A 19,734-nucleotide genomic window follows, 5' to 3' on the forward strand; every position below is an offset into this window, starting at 1 on the left:
CTGGGCCTCCCACACATGCCCAAGGTGCCGTATAGGCTGAGCATGCGTAGCAGGGCCCACTGTGTATGGTCCCCAGGTCTGGGGACTTGTCTCTCCCTCCTTCCCCTGCCCCAGCTTGGCCCCAGGTCTGGGCTGGGAGAGAACACTTCTGCTCTGAAAAGGGTAGCTGCAGGAATCAGGAAGAGAAGCGTGAGAGGCAGGGGGTCCCCATCAGGGGTAACCCCCCACCCCCACCAGGCCAGATCTGCTAACAGGTACCTTGACCCCAAGAGGGGCCTGGTGCCGTCTCCATGGAGACTCTCATACTGAGGGTGCAATGACATAGGTGGGTTGTACAGTTGAGGGCTCCAAAAGTGTGGTGTGGGTATGTATGGAGCACAGGGACCCCCACACCTGGAGTGGTTCAGTGCACAGCCTCCTGGGGCCCCGGAGAGCACCCCCGCCACAGAGGAGGGGTCCTGGGTGCAGATTGGCTGCTCCCTCCCAGCCCCAGCTCTGCTAAACACCCAGCATCAACTTGGACTGAGCCACACCCTTCATCGTGCTCAGGGCTGGGGGGTGGGGGGTGGCAGCGAGTGTCCCAGGCCAGCCTCAAATCATCTCATCGTGCAAGCTGCCCTGTTTGGATGATGGGAGTGGGTTCTCCTGGAAGGAGGGCAAGTCCTGAAGGGCAAGATGCAGCCCCAACCAGGTGGACTTGCTGTGCAGCCATTAGACCAGTGCCAGGCAAGGAAGGATCCTGGTCATCAGGTTGAGGCCTGCCCACCAGGACCTCCCCAAGTCGGCAATCTGCCCCTCCCTACTCCTATCCCATGCCCAATGCCCCAAACCAACCCAGGCTCTGAGCCCACCCTCCTAGGTGTCCCTCTGCTCCCAAGCCCTCCAAGTGCAGCCCTTGACATGTCCAGTACTGAAAAGTGCATCTTCTCCTGCTCCCAATCCTTCTATGACTCCATCCCTCAGGTCAGACCCAAAGCCCAAATGGTGCGGGGCTGCGCCTGCAGTCGGCCTCACACCTCGGCTTTGTAGCGCCATTCCGCCTGGACACCCCCACCCCCCCCACTTCACCTTGCTTGCGCCTGCCCAGCCCTCCAAACGGATCCAATGAAGGACCTGCAGGGGCCGAAACAGCCAGGGCACAGCCTCTGGGCAGGCGTGCAGCCATGCCTGTGGGCTTTGCGATGCCCCCACGCTCCCAGACTTGTTAGGAGACCTTCCACAGGAAACTCACCCTTCAGGTACAAAGACAGCCCAGCTACGCAAAGGCGGCTCAGGGAAAGTGGCCTCCCTTGGCCCTGGTGTTCCGTGAAGGGTGACAGCTGACTGCCTGTGTGGCCCTAGGGGCCTCAAGGGCAGGATTTCAAGTGTTCCCAGGTTGGCAAGGCCAGGTGACAGGCAGAAGCAAACATCTCTGGAGCAGGGCTCAGCCTTGCACCGTGATGTTTGTGAGGTCGGGTAAATCAGCTCAGTCCAATACATTGACAAGCACCCTGGCCTCTGCACTAGATGCCAGCAGTGCACACACCCCCAAAATGTCTCCAGACTGTGTGTGTGTGGGGGGGTGGTTTGCCCCCGTTGGGAACCACTGCTCCTGAGGAATGCAATTTAAGGCCTCAGGGTTTGGTGTAGATCAAATTTCAAGGAAAATGAGCATCTCCGGGTGAACAAATTTTCACAAATCACAAGGAAGGAGTCCACCAGAGCCAGCAGACTAGACATTTCAGATATGGAATTGTCAGAGACGATAAACTTTTATGTCTAAGGAAATAAAAGGTCCTTGAAAACATGAACAAGAAATAGTCTTTGTGGTTTCTTATGCTATAAAAAATATAATATTTTGTTCTATAAAGGTGACCGATAAAGTATAAAAACAGGACTTCTAGAAATAAAGATATATAACAATTAAAATTGAAACCTCAAGTGGACCAAACTTAAGATGAAATATTCGGCACAGCTGCAGAGACTTAGAGAACTGCAAGACAGGAAATAGCAAGGTGAGTTGGGCAGGCAGGACCGTCCACCTGGTGGTATTTCTTCAAAGGGGATGGGGGGGAAGGCGATATCTGAAGACAAGGCTTACGTTTTCCCAGAACTGTCTGAAAACATCAATTCTTGGATCCAGGAATCCCAACAAATCCCAGCCAGCAAGGATAAAAAGAAATGCACATTTTCTCTTACAAGATCATAAAAGGGTCCAGAGGCAGAAAACCATTACTCGCAAAGGGACTGCTCCATCCCAAAGCACCCAGAGGAACTGCCATCAACCCAGAGGCCATTCCCAGAGAAACAGCCTTTCAACAATGAGGGCAAAATAAAAACATTTCGAACAAAATCTGAGTTTACCAGCAATGCAACTTCATTATAAGGAATTCCAGAGGAAGGACTGCAGACAGAAGGGAAAGTTCAAAGAGCCATAAATAAGGATGAGTTTGGGGCTGGCCGGCCTGGTGGCTCAGGTGATTGGAGTGCGAAGCTCCTATGGGCCACATGGGCCAATGAGCTGCACCTTCTACAGCTAAGATTGTGAACAACAGCTCTCCCTGGAGCTGGGCTGCCGTGAGCAGCTGGTGGTGGGCATGGGCTGCCATGGGCTACTGTGTGCCTCTGTGAGTAGCCAGTGTGGGCTGCCGTGTGCTGCCATGAGTGGCCGGCAGCCATCGTGAGCTGCTGTGTGCTGTTGTGGGCTACTGTCTGTGTGGCCGGTAGCCAACGTGAGTGGCCAGCAGCTGGCGAGAGCTGCCATGAGCTGCTGTGAACGGCCGGCCGACGCCTGGTGACCGACTGCCTCAGCCAGGGGGAGGAGCGCAAGGCTCATAACACCAGCCTGGGCCAGGGAGCTGTGTCCTACACAACTAGACTGAGAAACAACGGCTTGAACCAACGGCTTGAACCGGAGTGAGGGGGAGGGAAGAGGCGGGAAAGGGGGGGAATAAGAACGAGTTCATTTTCTCTTGCTGCAAAACGAATGAACTTGAAGCTCAGTGACTTAAAGCAACAACGACTTTCTTGTGGTTTCCATGCGTTTTGGAGCCACTGGCATCTCAGGAGGCTGCATGCAGGTCTCTAAAAGCTGCTTGCACTTCCACGCTAGCACACTCACATGGCTGTTTGCAAAGCGTCTGGGTTTCTTGTCCGCACAGTGTCCTCACAGCGTGGCGGCTGGCTCCCTGGAGCAAATGATCCAAGAGAAACAGACAGGAGGAAGCCATGTGCCTATTAGGACCCAGTCACTGAGCGAGTCACAGGGTCGCTGCTGCTGCCTGACTCTATTCATTAGCAGCCAGTCCTTTCTCAAGGGGTGGAGGGGGAATTAGGCTGTATCTTTTCAAGGGAGGAGAAGCAAATAATCTGTAGACATTTTATTTTTATTTTAAAATTTTTATTGGGGAATATTCGGGGACAGTGTGTTTCTCCAGGGCCCATCAGCTCCAAGTCAAGTCGTTATCCTTCTGTCTAGTTGTAGAGGGCACAGCTCAGCTCCAAGTCCAGTCGCCATTTTCAATCTTTAGTTGCAGGGGGCACAGCCCACCGTCCCATGTGGGACTTGAACCGGCAACCTTGTTGAGAGCTCACGCTCTAACCAACTGAGCCATCTGGCTGCCCCTCTGGCAGCTCAGTGGCAGCTCGTTGTCTTCAATCTAGTTGTGGAGGGCGCAGCTCACTAGCCCATATGGGAATCGAACCAGCAACCCTGTTGTTCAGAGTTCATGCTGTAACCAACTGAGCCATCCGGCCGCCCCAATCTGTAGACATATTTTAAGACCATCCCAAATACATCATTAAATGTGCAGGGAATTCTAAGCGGACGTAGCCGGCAAATGTTTATAATAATAATCACAATGCTAATCTATGTGTGGGGCACTGGGATAGAACTGCAGTAATAGCAGTAACGCCATGTGAGCAGGCATGGGGGTGGGAGATAAGGGATTCTTAGGGTCTTTATTGTTCACAAGGAGGAGAAAGATGTTAGCTTTATCAAGTATGTACATGAAAGTAACCAGGAGAACCAGGCACTATAAGAGCGTCCGTTGTACATGTTCCAAAGAAGGGCAGGGCAGGGAGTGGGGATGCGAAAAGGAAGACGTTCCACCTGAAGAAGAAGACACAACATCCAGGAAACACATAGTAAGACGGCAGAGATACACCAATAATCACAAGTATGTGAGTGGATTAAACTAGTTACAGATTAAGTTGTCAGACTGGATTTTTAGAAACTCGGATCCAAAGCCATTTCAGGAGACACACCTAAAATATCATGATACCCAAAAAACAAACAAAAAGCTTCAGTAGCTGTATTAATATAAAACAAAATAGATTTTGAGACAAGAGATAGTATTAGTGGTGGAAAGAGTAACTACCTAATAACAAAAAGCTTAACTTACCAGTAAACTGTAACAACCCTCTACTTGTAATCACCCAGTAACATAGCCTCAAAATATATAAACAAAAGATACACAGACATTTCACCGAAGAGGGTATACAGATGGCAGATAAGCATGTGAAAAGATGTCCAATACCATTAGCCATTGGAAAAATGCAAATTAAAACTACAGTGAGATATGGCTACACCCCCCTCAGGCTGGTTACAATAAAAAGTAGTGATAACACCATATGCTGGTGAGGATGTGGAGAAACAATCACTCATACATTATTGGCAGGACTGTCAAATGATACAGCCGCTCTGGAAAAGAGTTCAATAGTTCCTTTTAAGACTGAAATTGATTTACCATGTGTGATGGTTAATTTTATGTGTCTCCTGGCCAGGATGGTGCCCAGTCATTTGATTAAACACCCATGTAAGTGTTGCTGTGAAGGTGTTTTTTAGATGAGATTAACATTTACATCAGTAGACTTTGAGTAAAGCAGATTAACCGCCATTCCATGGGTGGGCCTCGTCCAATCAGTTGAAGGCCCTAAGAGAAAAGACTAAGGTCTCCCAAAGGGGAAGGAATTCTGCCTTTGGACTGCCTTTGGACTCAAGGCTGCGACACAAGCTGAGTCACCTGCCTGCCAATTGCTCTGCAGACTTCAGCCTCGCCACCTCCCACAGTTGCATGGGTCAATTGCTTAAGAGACATCTCTTCCTCCCCTCCCCATCTCTCTGTCTCTATATATTCCTATCAGGTCTCTTTCTGGAGCCCCCTGCCTGACATATCACAACCTAACAATTACATTCATGAGCATTTACCTGGAGAAATGAAGACACACGCAGGAACATGGACATGAATGCCATAGCGACTTTATAGAAAATAACCCCAAACTCAAAACCGCCAGCATCTTTCTGTGGGTCATTATATGAGCAGACTGTGGGCCACCCCGTGTCATAGGGCGTGACTCAGCAACCATGTGGATGAACCTCCAGGAAGTTATGCCGAGTGCGAAGGCTGGTCTCAGAAGGGTGCGTTAGGCATGATTCATGTACACAACACGTGTGAACTAGCATGACAGCGATGAGAGTGGTGTGGGTGTGGCTAGAAGGGGGCCGTGCAAGGAGTCTCAGGTTGGTTCAGGTGAGTTTCTTGGTTATGGTGGTAAAGTGAAGCTACACGTGTGGAAATCGTGGAGAGCTGCGCACGCATACGCACATGCACAAGTGCGTGTAGAAGTGGTGAAGAGTCAGTAAGCTCTCCGTGCTGACCAGTGCCAGTGTCTTCCTTGGCTACTGCACTACCAGTGAGGAAGAGCTCAGCACGGGGGGTGCTGGGAAAACGGCACAAGCACATCTGTGCACCTTTCTTTGCAGCCTCTCTTGAATCTGTAATTATTTCAAAGCAAAAAAGTAAAGCACAAATACTTTAAAAAACAAATTTTATATATATACATATGTAAAGAAAAACTGAGAGACCCGCCATCACAGTGGTAAATTTTGACATGTCTCTTAATAAGTGATAGGCTGTGGCACACCTGAGTATTATCGCTAACGGTCAGGTAACAGACACATTTAGACCAGTGCGCTCACTCACTCAAGGACATAACCTTCTCCAGTACGGATGGCACACTGGTGACTATTCGTGACTCCGCTAGGCCAGGAACCAGTCCCACAAACCACAAACGTCAGCAGATCAACGATCCAACCACAACGCAAGTTAGAAAACGTCAAAAAGAGAACTGAGAAAGCCCAGATTTTGGGATATTAAAACCCACACATCTAAACAACTCATGTGACAAATAAGAATTCACAAGGAAAACGAACAACATTACCTAAATGGGAACAAAAAGAGCAAGCACTGACAGCAGTGATAAGAGGGAAACAAACACTTACAAGAGGAACAAAGAAAGCCCTGAAGGAGGACCTAAGTCAGCATTGAACTTCAGAAGTGGGACAAGAAATAGCAGAATAAAGACAAAGAACGTGGAAGAAATTATAATAAAGGACATGAGGATGTATTTACTGAGCACATACTACTTACCTGACACAGGGAACAGCTGAACAAAACAGACACAAAAGTCCTGCTCGCATAGAGTTACGTTTGAGAAAGAACAATAAAGATTAGAGAGTAAGCAGTGAACCACAAAACAAACATGGATCACAGAAATCACTGATAATGGCCAAACCTTGGAGAGAAACTAACGAAGCACATAAACATCTGGCTGGATTAGGCCTCACTAATTAAATCGAATTAAAGTGATGAAGGCCGAAATAAATGACCTTAGGAACAAAAAAGGGAAATGATGGCATATGCTGCAGGAGCGAAGCAGCCGCTAACAGGATATTTTAAACAAGATGATGTCCATCCATTGGAAGAGAAGAATTCCTAGAAAAATACAGAATGAACTCAAGAGGCAGAAGAAATTCCTACCTAACACTCCAACTGTGGAAGAAATTGAAGTAGTGGTTAGAACCTTACCGCAAGCACGCCAGGCCCAGCTGCTCTCGCATGCAAGTCGTCTGTGACTCCAGGAACAGGTAATCCAAATACTCTGCAAAATTTTCAGAGAAAAATGTTATGACCTTGACTTTATCACCTTGAACTCAAAACTGAACTGAGATTTTTACAAGAATGGAAAAATACAGATTAATCGCATTCTAGCAGCGTGTAAAGTGAGAAATTTGTCCAACTTGGGTGAATCCCAAGGCAACATTACTTTAATATTTTTAAAATTTGGTGTAATTCATGACATTAACAGATTAAAGAAGGAAACTGACTGCAAGAGATGCAGAAACGCATTCAATAATACTCAATGTTAATTCACGTTTAAGAAATTTTAGTTAACTAAACATTCACCAAGAAGTCTTCAGCAAACATGGTTAATGATGAAATGTTGAAAGTACTCTTTTTTTTATGATCAAGACGAAAACAATAATGCCTGTCATGGGCAATGCTATTCAAAATTTTACTGACAGGGCCGGCCCGGTGGCTCAGGTGGTTAGAGCTCCATGCTCCTAACTCCGAAGGCTGCCGGTTCGATTCCCACATGGGCCAGTGGGCTCTCAACCACAAGGTTGCCAGTTAAACTCCTCGAGTCCCGCAAGGGATGGTGGGCTCTGCCCCCTGCAACTAAGATTGAACACGGCACCTTGAGCTGAGCTGCCTCCCAGATGGCTCAGTTGGTTGGAGCACATCCTCTGAACCACAAGGTTGCCGGTTCGACTCCCGCAAGAGATGGTGGGCTGTGCCCCCTGCAACTAGCAACGGTAACTGGACCTGGAGCTGAGCTGCGCCCTCCACAACTAAGACTGAAAGAACAACAACTTGACTTGGAAAAAAAAAAAAAGTCCTGGAAGTACAAACTGTTCCCCAATAAAGTCCTGTTCCCCTTCCCCAATAAAATCTTTAAAAAAAAAAAAATGTTACTGACAAAGTATTAGAATTATTAAGAGTTTAACAAGGTTGTGATTACAAAAAGAATACAAAAAAACCCATTGAATTTCTATAGGCCAGCAAAAAAAACTCCTTAAAAAATGTAATTTAAAACCGTCAAATATTATGCACCAAGTACTAAATCCAATAAAAAATACGCAAGACCTTTAAGGAGAAAATTATCTAAAAAGTTTTTGAAAGACCTACAAGAAAGCCTAAGCAAATAGAGAAGTAAACCATGGTTTTGGACAAAATGCTTGATGTTTTAAAGATGCTCGCTTTCTCCAATTGGTGTATAGATTCAATGTAACCATAATTAAACTCCCAACAGAGGTTTTCAAGGAATTTGGGAAGCTTGTTCCAAAATTTCCGTGGAAGACCAAAGAGCTCCAGGGAAAGAAGCAGGAAGAGGGAGACTTTCTTCCCTGGGCTGAAGACAGACCCCAGCACTCTCAGATGCATGTCGTGGCTGGGTGAACAGAGATGCCAGCGGTGACATCAGGGCAGGGGGACCCATGTGACACACGGCACTGGCCAGCCCCTTCTCCACAAGAGAACATGGAACTAGAATCAATCCTTCCTTCAAATCCTCCAGAAAGCCTTCGTCCAGGTGGCCTGAAGGCTTGCAATCAGCAGTAAAACCTTTAGAAAACGACACAGGGGAATATTTTAAGACCTCATGGTAGGTTCCTCATCCAAGAGTCAAAAGAGCAAACAATGGAAGGGAAGTGACACATTTGGACTGATTGAGAGCTTCCATGATTTCAGTGCCAGAGGACTATGTCCAGGGTATAGTGGACCCTTGAACAGCACCAGGCTTAAGGCCCTGTACCCCAGCACAGTTGGAAATCCATGAATAATGTTTGACTCACCCCAGATTTAAGACTTATAGCCGGCTATTGACCAGAAGCCTTTCTGATAACACGAATAGTCGGTCAAAACGTATTTTGTATGTTACGTGTATTTATACTGTATTGAAAAGGGGCCACGTGTTAAACCTGACAAGCTCAGGGAAGGCCAACACAATGGGCCTTACAAACTCAGAGACCAAAAGACCAAAAGAGGATGGTCCGAACATAAAAATTCCTAACTATGTAAAGGTGGGCCATGGTGGGAAGTCACATCCTTGACCTGTAGATTCCTTGATAAAGGTAAGTCTTTACCTGAAGTGAGCCTGTCTGTTGTCTTTTTGCACCTAAGATAATAAACCCTTGGAATGTCAGAGTAACCCCTGGACCCCTGAGGGCACCCACCATTAGAGCAGGAGACTACAGAACCCTTCCCTTTTATCTTGTTCCTCAAATACCACCTTTTTGTGCTGTAAAGTGTTAATTATTCACGGTCCTATAGACACCAATGGAAAAAAAAGAAGTGTGTGTCTCCCTCTTTGCTTTTATCCAATCCCAGAGAGTTCCCCGCTTTACTTTTTCCTGCCCTCTTAACCTGCCACCCACGGATTTCATGTAACCCTCCTTATGCCTCCTCCTTTGATCCTAATGTATAAAATAAGCTGCAACTGTTATTCTCCAAAGCAATTTCTCAAACTGTTGAGATTTTGTTTGCCGGCAATTGTCAACAGTTTGGCTCAAATAAACTCTTATAAGCTTTCTCTTAGACTAGATGCTTTTTCGATGACACTAGAGAAAAGAAAAAAAACGTTATTTTAAAAATCATAAGGAAAGTACATTTACAGTATTTGTTGAAAAAAAACCCCACGTATAGGTGGCCCCGAGCTGCTCAAGCCCGTGTTCTTCAAGGGTCAGCTGTCCACTTACAGAATGCCTGCAAGTCAGTAAGACACAGATGGATGCCCCCTAGAAAACGGACTGAAGATTTGAACAGGTGCTTCACGGGAAACATGCAAATGCTCACGCCAGAAAACCATCCCGCAACCAGAGCGAATGGGCCACAGCTTGGAGGGTCAACTCAAAGGATGCAGTTCAAAGACGGATTCTGAGTGATAGAAGCCAGTTACGATAGCAGGTCCAGGGAATAAAATATGGTGCGAAAACCAGGAAAACAGCACACTACAATACAGACGTCCCGGCTGGTGGGAAACTGTAAAGCAAAGCGAGACAGTGACAAACAGAATCCAAGAGCGTGGACACCTGTCAGGGCCACCATGGTCTCTGACCTACTCCTGTGTTGTCACTCGCTACCTGCCCTTCTGTGGGTCTGTGTCATCTCACAGGCAGCACAGGTCCCCCATCCTGGGAGCCTTTGACAGGACAGCTCCCCCCCAGGACAGGCGGTGGCTGGGCCTCCCCACGCCCACATATGTGGTTCGCACACTCCTTGCTCACTGTGCACACACAGAGCCTGCCGGTGCCTCTGGCCCACAGGGGTGCTCAGCAAGCATTTGTTGAATGACTGAATGAGCACATGAAGAAAGGCTTTTACCTGTCATTGTTTCAGACACAAGACACTGTGGCTTCCAGTGGGGAGACTGAGGCAGACGCAGCCAAGGTGGAGCGAACGTTCTCACCCTGGGAGAGAGGTCTGGATCCTGTATGGGCAGGGGGGCTCTAGGCCCTCTCTCCCCTAGCTCCTCTCCCCGCACTCCCCTTGCAGCTGCATTCCTGCCTGGGGCCAGGGCCAAGCACATCTGGAGCCCCACACCCACTGAGTTTCTGGGAGGGCAGGGGTGGGGGAGTGGGCCGGCCCCACCCAGGAGGCTCCTGCCAGGGCTGGCCTCCCATCTCACACCCCCCAGCCACCTTCCAGAGCCCCGGCTCCAGCTCCCGAAGGACATCTCCACGCCAAGAAGGGGCGTTCCTGCGCTGGTTCTCGGGACAGACAGAAGTCCCTCCCAGCCTTGTCCTGGCTGTTCCCTGCTCCCTGCCTCCTTCCCCTCTTCTTTTCCCAGGCTGATCTGGGCCTGCGGCCAGGAGCTCAGCTCTCCCGAGGACAGGGTCCAGGCCCCATCCTCAGGCCTGGCGGGGCTCCATCCAAGAACAGTCCAGGACATTGGGGAGCCCTGCTAGGGCCTAGTGGGGCTAGTGGGGGTTCTGGGAGGTCAGTTCAATGAGAGGGCAGGCCTGCAGCATGCCTGCTTTTCATGCCCTTTCATGCACTGGGCTCCCTCTAGGCTGCCTTTGTCTCTTCTTTTTCAGCCTAATCTGCAGGCCTCTCCCTCCTTTGGGCTTTCTGGGGTGGAAGAAAGGACCTGGGGGGGAAAGGGAGGAGTGGTGGCGGGAAACCGGGGCCTGGAGCCCGGTGCAGGGCCCCACCCAGAGGCTCTCTGCTGGGGCCCAGCCAACGGGCTTTGAAGAGGCTGAGCGACCTCCCAGGGTTCCCACCCTTCCCGTCGGGGTCCTCAACTGGAAGAAAGGCTCCTTTGCTGGGCCTGTGACACCAGACCCTCAGCCTGGGCAGCGATCCCAGCCCCATTGTCCCTGCCAGTTCCAACCAGCCAGGGTGTTGCCCAGACCCTGCCCCCCATCAAATGCTGCTCTTTTTGCCCCACCCATCGCTAGCACTCCAGGGTGGTCTTGCCACATGGCTCCCTGCTGCTGTCCCGCTGGGTTCTTGGTGCTGGAATTCATTCTGCCAGGTCATGAAGTGGGCATGGCCAGTGGTCAGGGAAAGGGGTGATGCTTGGCCAAGTTGGCACACAGGGCACGTGGGGGGAGGAGTTAAAGCACAGAAACCAGACATTTTGTGGGATGGAGGGGCAGAGCTGGGGTCTGGAGCCAGCTGACCACTTGCCCACCCCAGCCAGCATCCAGGGACCTGTGTGCTGACAAGCCTGGCCTGGGGGACCCTCTCCCTTATCTCCAGGGTGAGGCCTTGGGCACAGAGGACCCTCTTCCTGCTCCCCTCCTTGGGAAGCTTTTCACCCCCCAACGCAGCAAAGGAGGCAGCAGGGATGGCACAGGCCCTGAGCCAGGAGGTTTCTGGGCTTGGTGTGACTGTGGCCATGCTGCGCTTCTCTGCCTGTCACCTTGGTACTGGGGCTGTGTGACATAGGTCTGACTTCAATGCTGCTTGGCTGCTCAGCTTGGAACTCCCAGCACCTCAATGGCAGGCCCAGCCTGGGCCAGCTCTGTGTCTGGGGCCTGACCTGTAAGGTACTCTGCCATGCAGCCCAGGGCCGGGTCAGCCCGGCAGGCTGGTTAGCCCTTTCTTGCAGGGAGGGTATGACAGGGACCCAGCCCAGAAACCACGTTGTTCCTGTAGTTGGCAGTGCCTCCTATCCTCAGGAGCGGGCAGGAGAAGAAGGGCTCTCCAGCCACATGACCTTCTGAACAAGCCTGCCCCAGAGCCTGCCCAGCCCAGCTCAACGCACACCCATGCCAGGCCTCCTGCCTCCTCCCCCAAAGCCACACCACGACCCCTCCTGGAGAGGGCTGGGGGTTCTCTAGGCCCTGCCCTAATGGAACCCCCAGAATCCAGACACTAGTAGGCCAGCCCTTTGGGTCAAAGGAACAGGTCAGAGAGGATGAGTCTTGGGGGTGAGTGAACAGGAAGGAGAGTACACAGGCAATTGTCTCAGGGTGCCCGGGCGGCGACCTGGGAGCTGGGAGGGCAGAGTGACTCGGGGTTGCGACCTGGGAGCTGGGAGGGCAGAGTGAGTCACCCCGACGTCTCTCACCTGCGCTCCCAGAAGCCGGCCCTGGAGGGCTGTGGGCGGGGCGGTCTCCAGTGGGCGGGGCCGGTGTCGGTTCGTGCCCCGCCCCGGGAGCCTATCCCGCAGCCCGGGATCTCGGCCGCCCGGCTCCCCGCCACCCCTCCGTCAGCGCCTCGTCTGCCCGCGCGCCACCGATGGCCAGGAAGATGCTGTCGCTGCTGCCGCCGTTGCTGCTGGCTGCGGCGGGCCTCACCGGCCTCCTGCTGCTGTGTATTCCCACCCGCGACATCCGGGAGCCGCCCGCCCTCAAGGTGCATGCTCCGGCACCCAGCGCGGTCTGGGGAGGAGCGGGCCCGGGCCGGAAGGTTCGGAACCCGCGCAGGGCCAGGCTGCGCCAGAGTGACTACCCAAGACCCTCACCCGCGCTCCGCTCCCGGCCGGGCAAGGTGGAGTCCCGGCCCGCGTGCTCAGCACTCGGCCGGCAGGGTAGAGTCGGGCCACATGAGTTCCTCTCCCGTTCCCGTCTATCCGGCGGCGGCGCTTCCGGGGCGACGCTGAGCTGGAGGCAGAAGTCCCGGGAACTCCTCCGCTCGCGGAGCCTGTCATGGGTGCGGCCGCGGGGTTGTCTTTCGGCTCTGGCTGGAGCCGCGCGGTCCCCCGAGGCGCATTGGCTCGGCTTCGGACCAGACGGGATCCAGGGCCCAGAGAGCCCTTCCCACCTCCCCGTGGTCCAGACAGTACAGGCGCTGCCCTCGAGGGAGAACGGGCCGGGTGGGGTTTGGGGGGCAGAGCCCGCTGGTCCTAAAGGGGTTGGGGTGGGCTAGGCCAGGCTCGGCCTCCAGGAGTCCAGTTGGTTCCCTTAACCATTTATTAGACTTGCGGGGGTGGGGGAGGTTTGGTGTGTGTGCCTGGGTGCTCTAAGTCCCAAGAGCCCAGGATGGGAGTTTGCAGGGGTGGGTGCTCTGTAGCCAAGGGTGACCACCTGGCAGGGGTCTGGCAAGTGGATGGGCTGGAGTTCCCTGCTAGGGGGAGGACTGGAGGGCCCCCCTCCCCGGGGCTCAGGAGGGCTTGTTCTCCAGCGTGGCTCTTCTTGTTAGAATCCAGGCCCTGGGTGGCAGGTGCTAGAGAACGGCACTTGCAAACTGGGTGCTGATCTCACCCAACCTGCAAGGAAGGCCTGCCTGGCCAGCGCCCCAGCTCTGCAGGACAGAGCTCACTCTGGCCCTGGCTCTGAGGCCTGGGAGGGGGTGTCTTCAAGCAGGGCCAGCATGGACCAGAGGTCCACACTCAGCCTCTCCCAGCCTGCTCCCAAGGTCCTGACTCCACTTCCTCAGGTTGGGCTGAGGTCAGAGAGACTGGGACGGGGTAGGAAGGAAGAGCTGGACACAGAGGATGCCTGCAGCTGGGCGCCACTCCCAGAGCATTGTTCCAAGGGTGATCCTGGGACTCTCTGACCCTGACACAGCCCTCAGTTATCCTTGCCAGGAAGGCTCCTGCCCTCAGACGAGGAGCGGCTCCTGCCATCTACCCCTGTCCCCATTCTCCCCCTAACCAAGGCATGTCACTGTGGCTGTCCCTCGCCTTCTCTGAGCCTCAGAACGTGCAACCTTGCCATAAGGTGGGATGGGGGCCGGAGGGGGAAGGAGCAAAGGGCATGGCCTTCATGCCCCCTCCCGCCTCCACCCCCAGTATGGCATCGTCCTGGACGCTGGCTCTTCCCACACATCCATGTTCATCTACAAGTGGCCGGCGGACAAGGAGAATGACACTGGCATTGTGGGCCAGCACAGCTCCTGTGACGTGCGCGGTGAGTGTTCCCCCAAGCACTAGGTGCTCCCTGACCTGGATACACACTCACTGTAGGGCCTCAGGGGCCCTCTGCAGCCTTCGTCTCTGCAGGCCAAGCAGTCAGGCCCCTCTGCTTGCTGCCCGGTGGGGCCTGCTCCAAGCAGGAGCTGCAGGAGCCCCCAAAAGAGAGGCTGGGCCCCTGGGCCTTGGCGGGGCTGTAGGCACTTCCATTCTAGAAAGAAGGCCCAGGTATTGGTTGGGAGGTTTGGGTCTTGCTTGGCCCAAGACTGGCCTCTACACCCCAGACAGGGCAGGAGGCTCCTGCCATCTACCCCTGTCCCCATTCTCCCCCAACCAAGCTGTGTCACTGGCTGTCCCTCGCCTTCTCTGAGCCTTGGAACTCGGAGGAGCTGGTAGGCACAGCCATGCAGGCCCCCTGGGAGGCTAGGCCAGGTTGGCAATGCCCAGTGCTTTGTCCTGGTACCTGTGTACACACCCACTGTGCAGGCAACAGCCTCAGAGACTCTGGGTGGCATGTGGGTGGGCCCCTTTGTCTGTCACTGAACTGGGTGTCTCTGAGGGCTTAAACTGGGCAGGTGTGTCTAAGCTGCCACCTGGTTTGGGAGCCCAAGTGCTCCAGCCCTACTGGTCTATGGCCCGCCTAGGGGCTGCCCGCAGGCTTGGGTCCATCTCGCTGCCTCCCTCTAGGTGGGGGCATCTCCAGCTATGCAGACAACCCTTCCGGGGCTGGTCAGAGTCTTGCTGAATGCCTGGACCAAGCGCTCCGGGACGTGCCCAGGGACAGACACATGGGCACTCCCCTCTACCTGGGAGCCACTGCAGGCATGCGCCTGCTCAAGTGAGTGTGCCCATGCCCTGACCTGGCTGGCCCTGGGTCCCCACAGCAGCCTCAGCACAGGGCGGGGCCCACACGCCCTCAGCAGCAAGCAGCCCTGGGCTGGGACGGTCCTGACTGGCCAGGTAGTCACCATGTACCTCAGCGGCAGGATCATGGCCACCTGGGAAGAGCCCCTCAGAGTCCACCCTGTATCGCAGCCTCACCAGTCCCGAGGCCTCGGCCAGTGTGCTCGCAGCTGTGACGCAGAAGCTGACCCAGTACCCCTTTGACTTCCGTGGTGCCCGCATCCTCTCAGGCCAGGACGAGGGAGTATTTGGCTGGGTGACCGCCAACTACCTGCTGGAGAACTTCATCAAGGTGGGCCTGCTGGCCAGCCCTGTGAACCAGGGGGCGTGGGCACCCACCCACCAGCTCATTCTAACCTCCACTCCTCACAGTACGACTGGGTGGGCCGCTGGTTCCGGCCAAGGAAGGGGACGCTGGGGGCCATGGACCTGGGGGGCGCCTCCACACAGATCACCTTTGAGACGGCCAGCCCGGCTGAGGATCCAGCCAACGAGGTCCAGCTGCGGCTCTACGGTCAGCAGTACCGTGTCTACACCCACAGCTTCCTCTGCTATGGCCGTGACCAGGTCCTCCAGAGGCTGCTGGCCAGTGCACTGCAGGTGCCCCAGCACCCCCAGCCCACCCATACCACTGTGCCCCTGGAGGGAGGGGGCAAGAAGGGATGGGGCCAAGGGCACAGAGCAGAGCCTGGACGGCAGGCATCCAGACTGAGGAGGGCTTCTCCATGCAGTAGGACGAAAGTCGGCTTTAATCAGCTGAAAGGACAGGTGGGGAGGGATCCAGTATGGGCAAAGGCTCAGTGGCTGGGGGTGGGCCTGGTAAGTGACAAGCTGGAGAGAAAGAGGGACCAGTGGCAGATCTCAGTGAGCCTGGAGTGCCCAGCAAACAATGCGGAGCCATGGGTTGCTCCTGAGCACAGCAGTGATGTCACCAAGTGGGACTTGTGGGAGATTCATCAGGCTGGTCCTCTGGGGAGGCCCTCCTAGGGTCCTAGGGTGGGGATGGTGCAACCCATACCTTAATTATTGCCCCAGGCCCACAGCCAGCCCCACAGCTTCCACCCCTGCTGGCCAAGGGGCTATTCCACCCAAGTGCTGCTCCGAGACGTGTATCAGTCACCATGCACCGTGGCCCAGAGGCCCCAGACCTTCAACAGCAGCAGCAGGGTCCACCTGTCGGGGAGCAGCAACCCTGCCCTCTGCCGCAGCCTCGTCTTGGGGCTCTTCGATTTCTCCTCCTGCCGCTTCTCCCAATGCTCCTTCAACAGCATCTTCCAGCCCCCTGTGGCTGGGGACTTTATTGTGAGTCAGGGGCGAGGTGGGGGCCGCTGCCCTGCAGTGCCTGGGGTCTGGACACAGTGTGACTACCCCCCTTGCAGGGCTTCTCTGCTTTCTTCTATACCGTGGACTTCCTGAGGACTGTGATGGGGTTGCCCGTGGCAACCATGAAGCAACTGGAGGATGCCACGTTCACCCTCTGCAACCAGACATGGAGTGAGGTAAGGCCTGCTCCCCTCCTCCAGCGCTTCGCAGGAGGGCTTAGCCAGCCACTCACGCCTCCCAGTCACTCATCTGTTCTACAAGTAGAAAGAACCTGGGCCTCTCAGAGCGCCCACTGCAGCTGGGGGTGGGGGTTGGTATAGACACCGGGAATCAAGACTTGAAAAGTGGCCGGGCTGCAGCAGAGACTGGGAGCCTGACAAGACGGGGCTGCAGAAGCCTCCCTGAGGCCTGACCCTAGAAACAAGACCTAGACGGCAGCGGAACGGCTAGTGCAACACCTCTGTGACTGTGGGGAGTGGGTAGCAGACAGGTGGGGAGGGTGGAGAAGTAGAAGGACTCAGGACTTAGCAGGTAGAATTGGCAGGGCCCTGTGAGGGGCTGGGAGAGTGAGGACTTAATGAGAAGTTGCAGAATTCTGGCTTCTGCCACTAGCAAGCACTGGTGCCAAATAAAGGCAGATGCAGGATTTATGGCCCGTAGAGAGTGAGGTGCCCACCAGAGACTGTGGGAGAAACACGTGTGTCTGTGGGCTCGTGTGGTGATGCAGGCCCCTGTCCTGTCTGTGTCTAGTAGCAGGCAGACCCGGAGGTGGGGGGCAGGAAGCAAGCCCAGCGGCTGAAGCTCAGACCTGGAGCTTCTCCTATTCCCTAATCAGGGGCCAAGGTTGCTGCAGCCCTCTGCTCCCTGGGTGGCCATCCCTGCTGACCCCTCCAAATCCACCTCCCAGGCACAGGTGCTCGTCGCCATCCTAGAGGAACAGCCCTGCCTGGTGGTGGCCCCCTCGGCCCCAGTCTTTCTACCCCTCATTGCCCGTGTGTTTGTTGAGAGGGGAGGGGAGAAGGGGGAGGAGCACACCGCTGGCCACCCCTCCGGGTGGGGCCAAGACCTCCTGGTAGCCGCAGGCCCAACATTCTCCCACCTGCATCCCAGCTGCAGGCTCGGGCGCCGAATGAGGGAGCCCGCCTGCCCGACTACTGCGCCGGGGCCATGTTCGTGCAGCAGCTGCTGAGTCGGGGCTACGGCTTCGACGACCGCGCCTTTGGCAGGGTGACCTTCCAGAAGAAGGTGGGAGCTGGCTGGTGGGCCCGGTGCGGAGAGGGGTGGGGCCCGATGCGGAGGGGCGGGGCCTCCAGGGTTTCGCGGAGGCTGAGGCCATGCCCCTCACCTGCAGGCGGGGGACACCGCGGTCGGCTGGGCGCTCGGCTACATGCTGAACTTGACCAACCTGATCCCCGCGGAGCCGCCGAAGCTGCGCAAGGGCACCGACTTCGGCTCCTGGGTCGTCCTCCTCCTGCTCTTCGCCGTCTTGCTCCTGGCCGCGCTTGTCCTGCTGTTGCGCCAGGCGCGCTCCACCAAGTCGCCGAGCGCCATCTAGGGACTGGTTTGGGGCAGGTGCCCCAGCCCCATCAACCCCCATCCCTCACCCCACCAAACCCTCAGCATCTCTGTCCCGAATGCAGCCCCGAAACCGAGACCGGACTTTAGCGCCCATGCCCATAAGGGGCCCGAAGTGGGCGAATTGAACAGAAAACAGCCGCTTCAGCCCCCTCCATCCTGGGCTCCGTTTCAAGGCCTCGTGCTCCTCCTCTTCCTACTGGGGGTGGGCGATTCAGACACCCCGCAGTCCTTAGCCTATGACTGCAGGACTGGGTCTCCAAAAAGTGAAGCCTTTATGCTGATAATTGGGGCCCTCAGAGACGTCCACCACCATCCGGGTCTGTGTTAGGGAGCAGGCCAGAGCCCACAGGCTGGGAGACAGACCAGCGCCTACTTGTAAAATTTTGTAATAAAAAGTTTTTCCTAGAGCGGTGGAGACAATGTTCATGGGGAGGGGCACCTTTACTGTTGCCTGTCCTCCCTCCCCACAACTCTGTTGGTCATGCAGGCCCGGGTCCAGACCTGGGGCGGTGCGGACCCTGCTTCCCTGCTCCACCCACCTTCGTGGCCTGGAGTCGCTGCCAGATGGCTGGCCTGAGAGTCTTCGAGTCGCTTGAGCCTTCTCGAGCTGGCACAACCCTTGCAGCACCCCTAGATCTACGTCAGTGTCCTAGGCCAGCCTGGATGCTGGTCCCTTGCCTGGAGTTGGCCTGGGGCCAGGAAGAGTGGAGGTCGTGAGCTCTGGAAGTGCTAGGGTCCAGTCAGTGCTGGAAGAGACTGGTGGAGGGGCAAACCCTCAACAGGAGGTGTGTGGGCAGTGTTAATATCAGGGGCTAGGAGGGATGCTGGGCCCCGTTGCTCCGGCAGATGAACCTTGTGCAAAACCTGGCTCTGAGCCAAGCCTAGCCAGCGCACAGGGACAGCGCTGGTCTCTTGGCTGGGTGTTTTCCTACATCCCCAAAAAAACGTCAGCCGGCCCTCACCTGCTGTTCCTGCAGCGCCTCCCCTATGCACTGTTTTCTGCAGCGTGGGAAGATGGGAAGGCGTGGTCTTGGCTGCTTCTCCCGCTGGCCCCAACCATTCTGGGAAGTGAGCTCAGACACTATTTCCGCCTGGTCAGTGGCCTGTCGGGGAGGATGGCGATCCTCGTTCTGTTCACCACCACCGCGCACCCCACCACCTCTGCAGGTTTGCGAGTCACTTCACAAACCTGAGGGTGGCCAGCCTATCTTATGAGTTCAAAACACAAAGTTCTGAGAGGCAGCACCTGCTTGGGTGCTCATCCTTGTTCTTTTAATGACCTGAGCTGGAGGGAGGTTTCCAGGTGGGATGGGGTGGGTGTGCTCTCAGGAGGCAACAGGTGGAGTGTAAGGGGATGCATCATAGCTGCTTTGTTGTCGTGGGGCCCCAGGGAGCTAAAAGGCTGTCACCCGGGGACCGTGGACAGCTCCCAACTGACTCTCATCCACAGCTCCAGGCTACTCTTGCCCCCTGCTGGCCTCTCTTGAGAGCGGCCGCCCCGTTCCAACCGTAGTGCTCACCAGCACCGGCTTAGTTCTGTGCGTGTGTTTGCTTTTACCCGTGTGTCTCTGAGTACCCAGTGCATCTCTGGGCACACCTGTGCACCTCTGTGCACCTGTCCGTGTGCGCCTAGTGTTCCTCGGTGCTCGTTCCTCCAGACTCGGGCAGATCCTGTGCTCCAGCAGGGTGGGTGGGGGTGAAGTGGAAATTGGCAGCCCCACAGGGAGGGGCTGGGGGAAAGGGCCTCAC

At 54.9% G+C, this 19,734-nt stretch overlaps 1 protein-coding gene and 1 long non-coding RNA gene across 5 annotated transcripts; one reads left to right on the top strand and one right to left on the bottom strand.

Annotated features, from left to right (window-relative positions):
- Positions 1 to 3,913: 3,913 nt before the first annotated feature.
- LOC109460960 (uncharacterized) lies at positions 3,914 to 19,505 on the bottom strand. 4 transcript variants are annotated; one of them, XR_012496022.2, is made up of 4 exons: positions 18,525 to 19,505; positions 17,813 to 17,965; positions 6,849 to 6,921; positions 3,914 to 4,090 (listed from the first exon to the last, which is right to left on the bottom strand). It is a non-coding gene; the product is annotated as an uncharacterized LOC109460960 (long non-coding RNA). The 4 variants fall into 4 exon arrangements; XR_016019488.1 differs by having other exon boundaries at positions 3,914 to 5,755; XR_012496021.2 differs by lacking the exons at positions 3,914 to 4,090; positions 6,849 to 6,921 and adding an exon at positions 15,815 to 16,561.
- On the top strand, positions 12,386 to 18,392 carry ENTPD2 (ectonucleoside triphosphate diphosphohydrolase 2). Its single transcript, XM_019756824.3, has 9 exons — positions 12,386 to 12,683; positions 14,062 to 14,179; positions 14,869 to 15,019; positions 15,217 to 15,376; positions 15,457 to 15,684; positions 16,120 to 16,386; positions 16,464 to 16,583; positions 17,518 to 17,652; positions 17,759 to 18,392. Exons 1-9 carry the CDS (start codon positions 12,567 to 12,569, stop codon positions 17,960 to 17,962), a joined length of 1,500 nt encoding a protein of 499 aa, XP_019612383.2. The 5' UTR covers positions 12,386 to 12,566; the 3' UTR covers positions 17,963 to 18,392.
- Positions 19,506 to 19,734: the final 229 nt, after the last annotated feature.

The sequence above is a fragment of the Rhinolophus sinicus genome, chromosome 16 (assembly GCF_057876585.1).
Source record: "Rhinolophus sinicus isolate RSI-liver-muscle chromosome 16, RSI-T2T, whole genome shotgun sequence".
NCBI lineage: Eukaryota > Metazoa > Chordata > Mammalia > Chiroptera > Rhinolophidae > Rhinolophus > Rhinolophus sinicus.